This window comes from Manacus vitellinus, unplaced genomic scaffold (assembly GCF_001715985.3).
Source record: "Manacus vitellinus isolate BGI_N305 unplaced genomic scaffold, ASM171598v3 scaffold_61_pilon, whole genome shotgun sequence".
Classification (NCBI taxonomy): Eukaryota; Metazoa; Chordata; class Aves; order Passeriformes; family Pipridae; genus Manacus; species Manacus vitellinus.
Window position 1 is genome coordinate 2,103,571 of NW_021940696.1, and position 15,274 is coordinate 2,118,844.

At 55.0% G+C, this 15,274-nt stretch overlaps 1 protein-coding gene across 1 annotated transcript in view; it reads right to left on the reverse strand.

The window, feature by feature from the left end:
• The window catches only part of ADAM33 (ADAM metallopeptidase domain 33), a 28,179-nt gene that overhangs the window by 5,843 nt on the left and 7,062 nt on the right, over positions 1 to 15,274 (reverse strand). Inside the window, exons 3-19 of the mRNA XM_029963711.1 lie at positions 13,813 to 13,888; positions 13,270 to 13,346; positions 12,579 to 12,765; positions 12,119 to 12,184; positions 11,931 to 12,002; positions 11,138 to 11,304; positions 10,947 to 11,031; positions 10,123 to 10,265; positions 7,554 to 7,731; positions 7,130 to 7,219; positions 6,278 to 6,473; positions 5,696 to 5,804; positions 4,857 to 5,061; positions 3,419 to 3,496; positions 2,288 to 2,396; positions 1,814 to 1,964; positions 1,138 to 1,228 (exon numbers count right to left, since the gene is read on the reverse strand). Coding sequence (XP_029819571.1) covers positions 1,138 to 1,228; positions 1,814 to 1,964; positions 2,288 to 2,396; positions 3,419 to 3,496; positions 4,857 to 5,061; positions 5,696 to 5,804; positions 6,278 to 6,473; positions 7,130 to 7,219; positions 7,554 to 7,731; positions 10,123 to 10,265; positions 10,947 to 11,031; positions 11,138 to 11,304; positions 11,931 to 12,002; positions 12,119 to 12,184; positions 12,579 to 12,765; positions 13,270 to 13,346; positions 13,813 to 13,888 — 2,080 coding nt within the window. The remainder of the gene's footprint in view (positions 1 to 1,137; positions 1,229 to 1,813; positions 1,965 to 2,287; positions 2,397 to 3,418; positions 3,497 to 4,856; positions 5,062 to 5,695; positions 5,805 to 6,277; positions 6,474 to 7,129; positions 7,220 to 7,553; positions 7,732 to 10,122; positions 10,266 to 10,946; positions 11,032 to 11,137; positions 11,305 to 11,930; positions 12,003 to 12,118; positions 12,185 to 12,578; positions 12,766 to 13,269; positions 13,347 to 13,812; positions 13,889 to 15,274) is intronic.

The following is a 15,274-nucleotide window of genomic DNA, read 5'->3' on the forward strand; positions in this document are numbered from 1 at the left end:
ATCTTCCTAAATTCTCTGTAAATACTTCCTAAATTCTTCCTAATTTCTTCCTAAATTCTTCCTAATTTCTTCCTAAATTCCTCCTAAATTCCTCCTAGTATATCTTCCTAAATTCTCTGTAAATACTTCCTAATTTCTTGCTAAATTCCTCCTAATTTCTCCCTAAATTCTCTGTAAATTCTTCCTAAATTCTTCCGAATTTCTTCCTAAGTTCTTCCTAAATGTCTCCTAAATTCTCCCTAAATTTTTCATAAATTCCTCCTAAACTCTTCCTACATTCCTCCTAAATTCCTCCTAAATTCTTCCTAAATTCTTCCTAAATTTTAACTTACTTTATTGATGATTTATCACTTTATTGATGATTTATCATTTACTTTATTGATGATTTATCACTTACTTTATTGATGTTTATCACTCATTTTATTGATGATTTATCGCTTATTTTATTGATGACTGATCACTTACTGATGATTTATCACTTACTTTATTGATAAGTTATTGCTTATTTTATTGATGATTTATCACTTTATTGATGATTTATCACTTACTTTTATGATAAGTTATCACTTACTGATGATTTATCACTTACCTTATCGATGATTCATCACTTTATTGATGATTTATCACTTTATTGATGTTATCACTTATTTTATTGATGATTTATCACTTACTTTATTGATGATTTATCACTTTATTGATAAGTTAGAACTTATTGATGATTTATCACTTCTTACTTTATTGATGATTTATTACTTTATTGATGATTTATCACTTATGAATAAAGTTGTCACTTATTGATGATTTATCACTTTATTGATGAGTTATCACTTATCAATAAAGTGATCACTTATTTTATTGATGATTTATCACTTTATTGATGAGTTATCACTTATCAATAAAGTGATCACTTATTTTATTGATGATTTATCACTTTATTGATGAGTTATCACTTATCAATAAAGTGATCACTTATTTTATTGATGATTTATCACTTTATTGATGAGTTATCACTTATCAATAAAGTGATCACTTATTTTATTGATGATTTATCACTTTATTGATGAGTTATCACTTATCAATAAAGTGATAACTTATTTTATTGATGATTTATCACTTTATTGATGAGTTATCACTTACTTTATCGGTGTGGCTGGAGGTGGAAATGTTCCTCAGGGTGAAGGCAGCTTTGGGGTGGCCGTTGCTCGACTTCCGACCGATGGATTTGTTCCTGCTGGGAATTCCAAAGTCAGTCACGGATGACAACATAAAGCAACCACTTCAGGAACAGCTGCCTCCCGAAATTCTGCCCCTCAGGGAGGTCCTGTCTCAATTAACAGCCCGTTAACGGCACTGCTGGATGAGTCTGTCTCAAGGCAAGGGGGGGAATGAGGGGTTGGTTGGTTTTGGGGTTTCCTCTTGAATTATTTTCGGGGCTCCGACGGGGTTTTGTGTCTCTACCTTTGCTGGGAGGGGAAATAACGAGAGTATCAAAACTCAGTGGTTCTTAGAGCCCTTGGAATTCTTGCAGCCTGCTGGGAGTGAGAACTCAACCCCCCTGCTACCAACCACCTTTATCATCATCCCTGGGATTTTCCTGTCCAGAGAATTCTTCTTCTGCTCGAGGAATTGCTGAGAGCCTCGAATTTTCCCAGGAGAAAACTCCTCAGATCTCAAACCAGGTCTCATAAAACTCTGAAAATGGCCTTGGGCACCTCCAGCTCCTCCACAGCCGTTCCCACCAGGCTGGATGAAACCAGGTTCCTGAGTCCCGCTGGGTCCTCACGAGAGGAGGGATTTAGGATGCCCCACCCACCTGTAGGCCTCCTGGCTCCTCTTCCTCATCTCCTTTATCCATTTATTCAGGAGGGAGTTCTCCCTGCGGTACCAGTAGTAGATGCTCATGGTCAGGGCCGGGAGGAGGAAGAGGAAGATGACGAGGAGGGCGATCAAAGCGGCCTCGTGGTCTGGCAGGGAAAGCACAGAGGGCAGTGAGGGGCTGGGAGACGCTGGGGAACACTGATCCCACCTGATCACCTCAAACTGGGCACATCACTGCTGATCCCTCCTCTGGAAAGGGAGCAGGACCATCCAGCAGCCTCTCATGCAACGTGTGGCCACCAAGCAACTTGATGCGTGACCACGACCACTGACACGGACTCGTGGACTGCCTGGACAGACCCAACCCAGCCCCTCGGGGAGCAGGGCTGCCAGCAGCTCTATCCCCCCCCATTTCCCCCTCTCCTGGCATCATTCCAGCCCCAGGAGCAGCGGAGAAGTCAGGACTCACTGTTGGGCTGCACGGGGCCGCTGTCCACGCTGCCCCCCAGCCCCGGCTCCTGGCAGTAGGGGGGAGCCCAGCCAGCATCACAGTGACAGTTCTTGTTGCTGTTGCAGACCTGCAGGGAGAGGAGAAGGGCTGGAGACCACCAGGGAAGGTGTGGAAGTGGTGGCCTGTGGGGTGGGGACAAGAGTAGGCGGTGGGTGACAGGAATTTGGGCTGAAGGAGATTGAAGCCCTGTTAGTGTTCACCCCTTGAGCATCAGGGAATCACAGGATGGGCTGGGTTGGAAGGGACTTCAAAGATCATCCAGTTCCATCCCCTGCCATGGGCGGGGACACCTTCCACTAGCCCACGTTGCTCCAACCTGGCCTTGGACACTTCCAGGGATCCAGGGGCAGCCACAGCTTCTCTGCCCAACCTGGGACAGGGCCTCCCCACCTTCACAGACAGCAACTCCTTCTCAATATCCCATTTAAATCTCCCCTTTTCCAGTGGGAAGCCATTCCCTGTGTCCTGTCCCTCCATCCCTTGTCCCCAGTCCCTCTTCAGCTCTCCTGGAGCCCCTTCAGGCCCTGCCAGGGGCTCTCAGCTCTCCCTGGAGCCTTCTCTTCTCCAGGGGAACCCCCCCAGCTCTCTGAGCAGAACAAAAGGTCAATGTGGATGTTTCACAATCACATCTCTCCACACAGTCCAGCAGATCTTCCACAGTTTGCTGTTGCCTCATCTCACAAAGCCCCACATTCCACAGAGCTCCAACCCTTGCAACCCTTTGAGCTTTGGACAAGAATGTCTCTTTGTACTTCCTTGGTTTTTTGCAGTCCCAGTTGTCTTTCTAACCCTTGTTTTTCTCTCAGAGGGAACAGGCACCTGCTCCGAGCTCTAAACACTCTCGAGTTCAGACTGGACCCTGATCCAAACTGTGCAGATGGTTCTTACATCAGGAATGGTTTCCTTCCTCTCACTCGGACACGGGTGAGCAAAGATCCCAGCTCAGCCTCACCTGGAGCAGGTGCCTGGGACAGATAGGAAAGGTAGAAATCCAGAGGGCTCATCCCTGGGGGGGGGAGACACTTGGTTTGCCTTAAAAATCCGCTCCTCATCCCGGGATTTTTCTGGGGGTCTTGGGTCATAACTCACCCCGTGGCCATTGCACCGGGAAACGCACTTTTCCAGCTCGAAAAGGGAGGCGTTCTGGCACCGGCGGTCCTTGCAAACCTGGGGGAGAGCCAGGGAGGTTAGAGAGAGACCCAGGAGAGACCACACTGATCTTCTGAGGGCTTCCCTGGGGCTTCTCTGGAAGGATGTTGTCCTTCAGGGTGTTGTCCGTTGGAAAATGCCCTTGGGATAAATCACGTCGTTCCAGGTGAACGGATTTCACTCTGATTTTTGGCCCTGCCATTCCTACATCCAGGACCAGCCACCACCACTCCCAGCCCCCTCCCCTGCCAACCCACCTGGCAGCTCCTGGACAAACTGTTCCCCATCTGGCCTTAAAACTCGGCCAAAAAAAAAAATACGCTGCTGGATTTCAAACCCAGTCACATTCTGGCCTCCCATCCCAAACAGGGATGAAAATTCCACTGTTCAAATGCCAAATAGGGAAGGAAGTGTCTCCACAGCCAGCTCCCTCTGGCAGACACCCCTGCTACCGTGTCCTCCACCAGGCCTCTGCCCTTCCTCAGCTCAAAGGGGCTGCAAAAGGAGGCCAATTCCCAGTTAGCTTTGGATTTGCCATGTTGGTTCTTAACACGGATTTCCCCCCGGAAACAATTTATTTGTGGGAGGAAGCCTCATCCATAAAATCCTGTGGCAATTCTTGTTGGGGTTTCTCTGCTATGAATTGAACCAGAGAAGCTTTGAGGCCAGGGAGAAGAATTTGGTGGCCTGAAAACAACTGTTGATGTCTAAAAATGCCCCAAATGAGAATATGTAGGCCTACAGACATTTGGTGATGTCTAAAAATGCCCCAGATGAGAAAAATTTGGTGGCCTGCAAACATCTGGTGATGTCTAGAAATGCCCCAGATGAGAATTTGGTGGCCTACAGACATCTCGTGATGTCTGGAAATACCGTCTATGAGAGGAAATTGGTGGCCTGCAAACATCTAGTGACATCTGGAAATGCCCCAGATGAGAATTTGGTGGCCTACAGACATTTGCTGATGTCTAAAAATGCCCCAGATGAGAAGAATTTGGTGGCCTGCAAATATCTGGTGACATTTAGAAATTCCCCAAATGAGAATTTGGTGGCCTACAAACATTTGCTGATGTCTAGAAATTCCCCAGATGAGAAGAATTTGGTGGCCTGTAAACATCTGGCAACATCTAGAAATGCCCCAGATGAGAATTTGGCGGCCTGCAAACATCTGGCAACATCTAGAAATGCCCCAGATGAGAATTTGGTGGCCTGCAAACATCTCGAAACACCCCGGTCGAGACGTCGCTGGGTCAGACGTGAAGGAAACCATGTCCCACATCCCGTCGGCAAAGCCCCAAAGTCCACGCTGGAGCTGGGAAAGAGCCCAGGAGATGCTGGTCTCCTGCAGGAGCCCCCAGCCCCGGGAAGGGGCACTCACCATCCCATCTCCACACTTGGTCCCTGTCATCACCAGCCCGGGGTCGGACAGGTCGTCCTCGTCGTCCCTGGCCGTGTACATGTAGGTGCCCCTGCACTTCACCTCGCGCCCGTTGAAGCGGATCGTGGTGTCGATGGACACCGTGTTGGTCCCCTGGGGCTTCTTGGCCGAGCTCTGGCACTGGATCTTTCCACACATGGCGTCCCTGGGAGCGGGGAAGAGCCAAGGTGAGGGTGGGAAGTCCCTCGGTCTCCCCACGCCCGCGGGATCGTCTCCTTCAGGATTCGTGGCCACACCGTGTTGTGACTCGGCAGGTTCGGGAAGGACTTGGATAAATCATGGACAGCACAGAGAAATGGTGGAGAGAACAGTCAGGGGGGCTTCTAATATCCCTGGAATACTCCCAGGCACATGGTGGGATTTTTAGGGTGTCCTGTGCAGGGCCAGGAGTTGGACTCGATGGAGTTGGACTCGATGGAGTTGCTCCCTCCCAACTCAGGATATTCCATGATTCCATAAACTGGGAATACCGGGGGCACACGCTCCCTAAACAGCATCCCCTGATGCTGTCTTTGATCTTCCCTGTACGAGGTGCTGCCTGATGGGACAACAGGATCATTTGGGTTGGAAAAGAACCTCAAGACCATCAAGTCCAACCTCCCGGCACTGACGGAAACAGAGTCCAGAAGGATGTGGTGGCTTCCTCAGTCCCGAAAAACGGGCCTGACCCCAGAGGTTGGGGTAGGAGCCTCCCAGCCCTGTCCCAGGGGTGGGTACAGAGGGGCTGTGGGTGCAGGAGGAGGAGATGGGGCACCCAGGGGTGCCAGGGCTGCGCCCACCTCTTGTCACATTTGACGTAGCGCCCTTGGCTGTCCTTGCCACAGTTGCCATAGGTGTTCCCAGCCATGTTCACGTCCTGGAAACAGGCGTCTGGAGCTGGCCAGGCACCTGCAGGGAGGCAGGAAAGGTCCCAATGGGATGTGGGACAGCAGGAAGTGGGGAAAAGTATTGGACATGGAAGCAGCAGCTGGATGTTCCTGGAGAAAACACCACAGAAAAGTCTCCTGAAGAGCTGCTGCTGAGGGTGCTGGACCAGGGGCAGCACAAGAGGGATGAAATTCCCTTTTTTCCGAGGTCTTGCAGAGGATTTTAGTCATAGAACCATAGAGTGGCTTGGGTTGGAAGAGATCAAAGCCCATCCAACTCCAACCCCCTGCCATGAGCAGGGACACCTTCCATTAGCCCAGGTTGCTCCAAGCCCCATCTAACCTGGCCTTGGACACTTCCAGGGATCCAGGGGCAGCCACAACTTCTCTGGGCAATCTATGCCAATGCCCCTCCACCCAATAGCCTCCAACCCCACAGGTAGATGCCATGGAGAGGGGTGGGAAGGAGGCCAGGCCGGAGCTGGTGGGACTCACCTGGTCCCCAGAGCTGGACACACTGCTGATGGTGGGTCATGCACATCCCGTTGTTGCAATAGGCCTCTCCATAGGCACAGGAGGAGCCATCCAGCAGGTACACGTTGGCTGGGCAGTAGGGAGAGGCACCAGTGCAATATTCTGGGAGGTCACAGGATCCTGCTGCTTCCCGGCACATCGTCCCGGCCGCCTTCAGCTGCCACGGGAGGAGAGACAAACTGAGCCAAGGGGACAAGGTGGGATTGGCTGCTGCCTCCTGGCACAGCTTGGGGACATGAACCAGCTGGAATGTCCTCTGTGGGACCATATGGGGCCATCAAGGTATGGAGATACATTCCTGGGCTGGACCAGAGCCAGAAAGCTGCCAGAGGAGATTCTCCTGCAGAGGGAGTTTTGGGAAGTTCATGGAGGGACAGGTCAAGGGGGAATGGCTTCCCATGGACAGAGGGCAGGGTTAGATGGGATATTGGGAAGGAATTCCTGGCTGTGAGGGTGGTGGGACCCTGGCTTAGGTTGTGCAGAGAAGCTGTGGCTGCCCCTGGATCCCTGGAAGTGTCCAAGGCCAGGTCGGACAGGGCTTGGAGCAACCTGGGCTAGTGGAAGAAGGTGTCACTGCCCATGGCAGGGGGTGGGACTGGATGATTTTTAAGGTCCCCTCCAACCCCAACCATTCCATGATTCTCCTGCAGACAAAAGTTGACACATAACCCTCATCTGGCACGGCAGAGTTTGACCTTTTGGATGTGCAGCACGTGATTCCAGAGGGAACGGCGGGGCCATGTGTCCATGCTCATCCCATGGGCACGGAGGGGACATGTTGGGGGCACGGTGGGGGCACAGTGGGGGTCTCACCTTGCAGTTGTGGCAGCAGTCCCCGTGGGCACACTGGGCCCCCTCCTTCAGCGTGCAGTTGTGAGCGTTGCAGCAGGGGTTGGTGCACTCCTGCGCGGGAGGAGAAGGCAACACCGTGGTCATGGTTCCATGACCATGATCCCATCCCTTCCCTATCCCTTCCCCCAGCCCCTTTTCCACCCCTCCCATCACTGCCTTTCTCATTTTGCCAACAGGGAAACCAAGGCACGGAGGGGATGAGGAGGAACCGAGCACTTGGGAGGGAAGTCGAGAAGGAAGCCAGGACTGGGTTAAATGGATTTAGGAAGGTGGGACTGGGATGGAGTCCCTGAGGTGACCAGCAAACCTTCTTCCCTTGGAAACACCCCTCTCCACGTGGTCTTTTTTGGCCTCTGCAGGGAAGGGATGCAACAGCAGCTCCTACCTCCACCTCCCCACAGTCACAGTCTTCTCCTTCCTCCCGAAAGCCGTTGCCACATTTCCGTCCCACCACCAGGTCCTTGGTGTCAGGCAGGTTGAAGAGGCACATCCCACCTCCCTTCTGGAAGTAGTTTTCCAGCTGCCTCTTGCTGCAGGAGCTGAACACGCGAGGGAAGGGGTGTCTGTGCACGGGACAGAGAGGGAGGGATGGAAAACGGGGTCGTCAGGACCAGGAGAAGGTGGAAAACCACAGTCAGAACTGGGAATTAAACACATTTGGCACAAAACCTTCCAACAGGGATGGGAAACAGGGAGATCAGGATCAGGAGAAGGTGGAAAACCACAGTCAGAACTGGGAATCAAGCACATTTGGCACAAACCCTTCCAGGAGGGATGGGAAATGGGGTGATCAGGACCAGGAGAAGGTGGAAAACCAGTCAGAGCCGGGAATTAAGGACATGGACAAACTGGCAGAAAGCCTTCCAAGGGCAGAAGCCATGAGTCCATGAACTTCTCCCACCCCAAGTGGCACGGGGTGAGCACCAGAACAACAACCAGGGGACACTCCCCGAACCCCAAATCCTCAGGAATGAGATGGAGGTGACAGGTAAAGCCACCCTTGGAGCATCAACCCTCCAGCATGAAACCTCTTGGAGATGGAGGCCCTCGTGGTGAGACCCTGCAAGCCCAGGAGCACCAACCCCTGCAGGCTCTGTGAGCTCCAGGCTGGTGCAGATGCCACCTCTGTGCCCCTGCACCTGGGACACCACAAACCCCCCCCAAAATAACCACAGGGCAGGTCCCCACATCTGCTCAGGATGTCAGTTAAAAAGATGTTATCTCTGAACCGCCGAGGGGAAATAACCCTCTGGGGCTCCTCAAACACCTCTGGGGTTGTGATGGGTGAAAAATCATTTAAAAAATTAAAGAAATATGGGAAAGGATCACCAAAAAAAATCCCACAGAACAGAAAAAGAAATAATTAGAGCCTAACAAAGTGTAAGGTTATTTTTCCAACAGCCCAACCAGCCTGAGGAGCTGGAGAGAAACTGGTTTTCTAGAGGAACTCGGAGCTCGGTTCTTCTGTGTTTTTGCAAAGTTTGTGGGTTATTTGTGTGATTTATGAAGAATCATTTCCTCCTTCTTACTAATGGTTTCATTTCCTCCTAACCCTGAAAAAGCAGTTTTATTTCGTGTCAGGACACCTCGTTCTTTGAGATGACACAGAAGGATGTTTTGTAAAAGCGTTTTTGAAACCTGAGGGAAATCTGGGGAAGTTCTAAATCCCTGCAAGTTCTGGGGGGTGAGAAAGGCAATATACCCAGTATTGATCAATGTGCAAATAGGGACAGGTTGAAGACAGTCAAAAATGCCCTTTTCCCCACCAAAATCCCCCCAGGGAGAGGTTAAATCCCATGGGATCAGTGTTGGAGTCTGACAGCCCTGAGAGCCCCACCCTGAAACAACACTGGGGGGTTTCCATGATCTTTATTGCTTGGAAGAGCAGGTGGGATCAAATAACAGGGAATAAAACTGCTTTTCTGCAGTGCAGGGATATCTGGGATGAGTGTGTTGTCAGGAGATGGAAAACCCAAAAGGAGAAGGACTTTGGAGCTGGAAGTGGCACCAACCAGATGGATCTGACACAGCTTTGGCCTGAGTTAAAGGGTAAAAGTAAAGAAAACAAGTCCTAGATGGATTCCAAAGAGCAGGAAAACTAATGCCTGACACCCTGGACATCCTGCATCCAGATTTAGGAATGTTGGGGCGAGGGATGTGAGCTCATCCCACCCCAGCCCCGCAGTGCCACGATTCCCCACGGGAATGATGGGGGACTGGGCACCCCTTGGCCCTCTGGTCTTACAATAAAGGGTAATTCCTTTGAGCTGAGGTGTGGGATAGAGCAGGAAAACGCCTTGGATTCCTGGGATGTGTGTGCCAGAAAACATCTATCTGCTTCCATCCTTAGCTATTTTGGGATGGGGCTGCTACTCCTCTGCTGCCCTTTGGAGACCACCAGCCCTGCTCATACCTGGAACCTGGGATGTGCTCGCTCCAGGGAATCAGAGAATAGTCGCAGAGTGTTTTGGGTTGGGAGGGACCTTAAAGACCATCCAGTTCCACCCCCTGCCACGGGCAGGGACACCTTCCACTAGCCCAGGTTGCTCCAAGCCCTGTCCAACCTGGCCTTGGACACTTCCAGGGATCCAGGGGCAGCCACAGCTTCTCTGGGCAACCTGGGCCAGGGCCTCCCCACCCTCTGAGTAAAGAATTCCTTCCCAATATCCCGTCTAACCCTTCTGTGAACGTGAAGCCATTCCCTCTTGTCCCCTTGTCCTGTCCCTCCATCCCTTGTCCCAAGTCCCTCTCCAGCTCTCCTGGAGCCCTGTTAGGCTCTGCAAGGGGTTCTCAGCTCTCCCTGGAGCCTTCTCTTCTCCAGGTGAACCCCCCCAGCTCTCCCAGCCCAGAGATGCCGAGATTCCCTCCCCATTCCCATCCCACCCTGCTGCAAACAGCACTCACTCTCTACTGGGGGGGTTTTCTAGACACATCCCACCCCCAGCAGCTCTTACCCAGTGGCTGCTGCCATGACACAGCCCCCTTGCTCTGGGGTGGCCTCCACACAGCAGCCCTGGGTGTCATGGACCATCCCGAAGTTGTGGCCGATCTCGTGGGCCATGGTGGCGGCGGCTCCGATGGGCTGCTCCGCGTGGTCCTGCACAGGGAGGAGGAACTGGTCAGCTAGGAGGGAGGGACAGGGGTGATCCCACAGTTGGGAATGGGGCTGGGCTGCTGGAGGGACCACAACATCCCCAGGACTGCAGCTGGATCCCGTGGGATGAACACGGAGAGGGTTGGAGGAAGGTTCACAGCACAAGTGGGGTTTGTTCTCCTGGAAGTCCCACGTGGGACTGTTGGGAAGGTCTTTTGCTGGAGCCAACTTCTCAAGGCACATCCCAAAAACAAGCACCCTGGGTGGGCCCCACCACTCTGCCCAGGGGTGACAGGTCACCATGGCCACCACCATCATGACCAGGGCCACCATGAGGAGGAGGATCAGAGTCGTCTGGGCAGAGATGACCCCACAACACCAGGGAGCACGAGCAGGGGCTCCTCAAGGTGAGGGGCAGCAGCATCGCAGGAGATCCCAGCGCTGCTGGAGTCTGGGGGTGCACATGGGGTGGGAGACCTTTAAACCAGCCCCTTCTCACCCTCCTTAGTACCTGGCCAACATCTGAGAGGGACAAGGAGCCACCAACATCCTCACTCACTCCCAGGCTGCATCCCAGGACCAACCCCGGATGGTTGATCCTCCCAGTCCATGGAGAGCTCCTCCAAGTGGCAATGAGGTTCTCCAGCTGGGAGAAGCAGCGGGGACCCCTCACAACCTTCTTACCACGCTGACACCTCCGGAGTTATCCATGCTGCACATCCCCTCCAGCGGGGCCATTCCGATGGTCGTCCCCCCGAACGTCTTCCCTCTGCCCGGGAAGGAGAACGGAGTGGGAATTCAGTCCCCCCCCCAGGGTGGTTTGGGTACCCCGGGGACAGCCGGGCCCGGGGACAGCGGGGCAGGGGGGTGCTCACGTGAGGAGCTGGGCGTTGTCGTGCTTCTTGCGGGACCTCAGCGACTTCTTCCACTGCAGGAAGGCCCAGAGCGTGGCGTTGGCGTCGCTGGTGACGGCACAGTGGTCCCGCTCCGTCCACACCTCCAGCCCGATCAGGGCCACCTTGATGTTCAGCAGCCTGTAAAACTGCAGGGGAGGCAGGGATGGAAGGGATGGAGGCGGGATTCGCCGGGAATCCTCCATCCCTGCCAGTGGGTCTCGGCGCGTCCCTCCAGCCGGGTGACTCCGGGACACATTTCTCCCAAATCCACCTGCAAGCACAGGCTCTACGGGCACAGGAGCCAAGCAGGGTGGCATGATGCCAACCACGGGCTGGCAACACCTTAGTGTATCCCTCCTGTGCCAAGGAAGCCGGCACTGATGCCAGGGCAGGACTTCGCTGCAGCCCGGCCCAAAAAAGCAATTCCCACCACGTTCATCCCAACCCCCAAATTCCTTGATGGGTTTTCCAGTCCTGGTACAGCTGCCCAGGGCAGTGGTGGAGTCCCCACCCCTGGAGGGATTTAAAAGCCATGTGGATGTGGCACTTGGGGACGTGGTTTGATGGCAGCCTTGGCAGTGCTGGGAATGGTTGGACTTGATGGACTTGGAGGCCTTTCCCAACATAAATGATTCTGTAATTCCATGATTCCTCGCCCTAGTGACACGAGGACTGTCCCTGAGGGCCACCACCAGGTTGGCACCAAGATCAGGTGCTCTCACAGGCCCTGGGAGTGACAGGGGTGGCCAAAAGGGCCTGGCAGGTCCCTCACCTTGTCCACGTAGTTGGCGATCTCCACGATGCGCTGCTTGGTCTGACCCAGGTTGAGGTTCTGGTTCCTGTACTGCAGAAATGTGGGGATGGGGAAAGGTCACCAGAGGAAAATCAGGAAGGGACACAGTGAGGGGACCTGTTTTTTTTGGCAGGGGACCAGGTTTCTGTCCCCCCCTCAGCGCTCACCAGTGTGTGATCGGCAACGATGAAGAGCTCCATGTACTTCATGGTCCTCCAGGCATCTCTCCTCACCTGCAGGACACACACACAAGGCTCAGAGGGGCCAAGGAAGGGCCAGCCCATGGCTCTGGGCATCTTCCACCTCACACACCTCAGAGCTGCTCAGGAGGGACAGCTGGGAGGGGAAGCTGAGGTGTGAGGTGACAAGGAACATTTGGGTGTCTCCAAATGATCTCATGTCCCACAGGAAGTCCCAGCACCAGTGCCCAACCCACACATCCTCTCTCTGGGGCTCTCCTGCCCAAACTCAGACCAGGTAAATCACCCACACAGCCCCCTCATGTCCCACCTGCCTGCAGAGCCCTGCCCAGGCGCCAAGGGGATGGGCACAGGGCATCAGGAGAGGTGCAGACAGCCCCGCTCCCAACCCTCTGCCCCTTCCCAACAGACCCCAGGGTGGATTTACCCGGCGGTGCTCTGGCTGGAAGAGCTGGGCAATGTCGGCCACGGTGCTCCCAAAATCATCCCCGTGCCCACAGGTGCCAGCTGGGAGGGGCAGGTGCTCTGCTTTGTGGATGATGTGGTGCCCCAGCTCGGGGGGGTCCAGGGGGCTCAGGTAGTAGCTGGTGTTGCTGCTCAGCACTATGAGACCCCTGGAAGAGGAGAACAGCCCCTGGTGGCTCCTGCAGTGCTTCCCCTGTGGTTCCCTCAGTCCCTGAGGCCCCACAAACTCATGGCACCTCAGCTTGGTCCACATCCAGGGTGGGAGCAGGGATCAGGGATGGGGGTCTTTGTCCAAACAGCCCCGGGAGTGAATACACCCTCAGCACCAAAACCATCAGACCACGTGAACAAAGCTCAGTTCTGAGGGTCTTGCCCCCTCCAGGGATGAATTTCCTTGAAGGAAGCCAATCCTGCCAGAAAATTGTTCTTTCTCCCCTCACCTGCCTGCTCCTGGGGTTGGGCAAAGGATGGGAAAAGGGAGGAGAAGGATGGGATGGGAGCAGTGGAAAGATCAGCCCCGTGAACCGTCTGGAGCCGAGATGGAGGAGCATCGGTGCTGCTCCAGGGGGGGATCTCTGCAGGGGGGAAGGAGCAGTGGGTCCATCCCACCCTCTGCCAGCCCCACAACGCCCCCACCCTGCGTTTTTCCATACCGTATTCCCGAGCAGGTGCTGAGGACAACCCAGGAGCCGCCGTAGCCGCGGACGTGGCCGTGGTAGTGACAGTGCTCCTGGAGAGAGGGGATGGAGACCCTCAGTGGGGTCCCTCAGCAGGGCTGGGCAGCAACAAACCCCGCGTGCTGATCCCCAAAAAAAACCCCACCAAAACCCATTTCCCATTTCCCGGCCAGGGGAGCCGCGTCCCTCCAGGCCGGGAAGAGCCGGGAGGGAGGCGGGAGAGCCGGAGTTCAGCCCGGGACACAGCCGGGCCCGGCGCGCTGGAAGGGCGACAAAAGGCCGGTGGGGGGACATCGGGGAGGGCCTGGTGCTGCCCTGTGTTTACGTCCCGAGGTGCTGACGCGCGCCAAGAGATACAGGAGCCCGCGTCGGCCTCATTCCTGCTTGCCACAGGGCGCCGGGGGATGCTGCCCCAGGGGATAAACCGCAGCGCCCCGCCCCGCCCCGGGACGGTTTTGGCTTCATCCCAAAACCAGAGGTGACCTGCCACCCCCCACCAACCCCCCCAGCACCGCCCACCGTGTGGTTGGGGGTCACGGTCACTGGCTGCCCGTCCCCGCTGTAGTGAGTCTCCGAGTATCCCGGAGCCAGCAGCCTGCGGAGAGAGGAGGGATGAGCAGCCTGGAGCTGCTCCGGCTGTCCCAGAACAGGGACACAGCGAATCACGCAGAGTCGTTTAGCTCGGAAAAGACCTCTGAGACCATCGAGTCCAACCTGTGACCCAACCCCACCTTGTCACCCAGATCATGGCACCGAGTGCCACGTCCAGCGTGTCCTTAAACACCTCCAGGGAAGTGACTCCACCACCTCCCTGGGCAGCCCATTCTCATCACTCTCTGTAAAAACCTTCTTCCCGATGTCCAACCTGAACCTCCCCTGGCACAACTTGAGGCTGTGCCCTCTTGTCCTACTGCTGGTTCCCTGGGAGCAGAGCCCGACCGCCCCCCCCGGCTCCCCTCTCCTGTCAGGGAGTTGCAGAGCCAGAAGGTCCCCCCTGAGCCTCCTTTTCTCCAGGATGAGCCCCCCCAGGGTGCTCCAGACCCTTTCCCAGCTCCTTCCCTGCACATGCTCCAGCCCCTAAATACCCTTTCTAAACTGAGAGGCCCAGAACTGGGCACAGCACTCGAGGTGTGGCCTCACCAGTGCCCGGTCCAGGGGCAGAATCACTTCCCTGGGCAGCCCATTCCAATTCCTGCCGTGTCCCGACCCGGCTGAGCCATCCCTGTCCCCCCCTCAGACCCCCCTCGCAGGGCTTCGGGCACAGCCCCCAACCCGTGGGGACAGGAATCACAGGCCAAGGACAGGAAAGGGCTGCCCCCAAAACCGCTTTGGGATCCTGGGCTGGGATGGGGGGAGCCCAGTGCCCACCCCGGCCACCTCGAGGGCCACCCGGTCACCTCCAACAGCCGGGCAGGGTGGCGGCTTCTCCACAGGGAACTAATCCTCCTTGGGATAAAGCCCCCCCTGGAGGAAACTTCCTGCTGGGAGAAGAGAGGATCGACCCCGTGCTCAGGGACCGGCTGAGGATGGGGGAGGTTTGGGGTCTCCAACCCCAGGAATGTCACTTGGTGTCACTCCCGGCACCGCCAGGGTGGTAATCCCGAGGAAACACCCCGGGAAGAGCGAGGGGGGCTTCCCAAAAATCCCGAGAGGATTGTAAGAAAGCTCAGGCTGCTTTTAGGAAGCTGCACCCCCGCCCTGCCTTCACCCCACGTGCCTCGGCTCCCCCCCTGCAGCTGCCGGACATCTGCCCCCCATTCCCGAGGCTGATCCAGGAGTGACACATCCCAATCCCAGCCCATCCCACGCTGACAAACGGCTTCCTGCCGCAGGGAAGAGCCAGGGCTGAGCTCACGGCCGGGAACACGCCGGGATGGGGGTGCCAGGCAGGAGAAAGGGGGATCTGGGGCTGGAATGCCCCCGTGGGTTGTTGGAGAAAGGAAGGGGGAAAAAGGGGGAAAAAAGGGGAAAGGATTGGGAA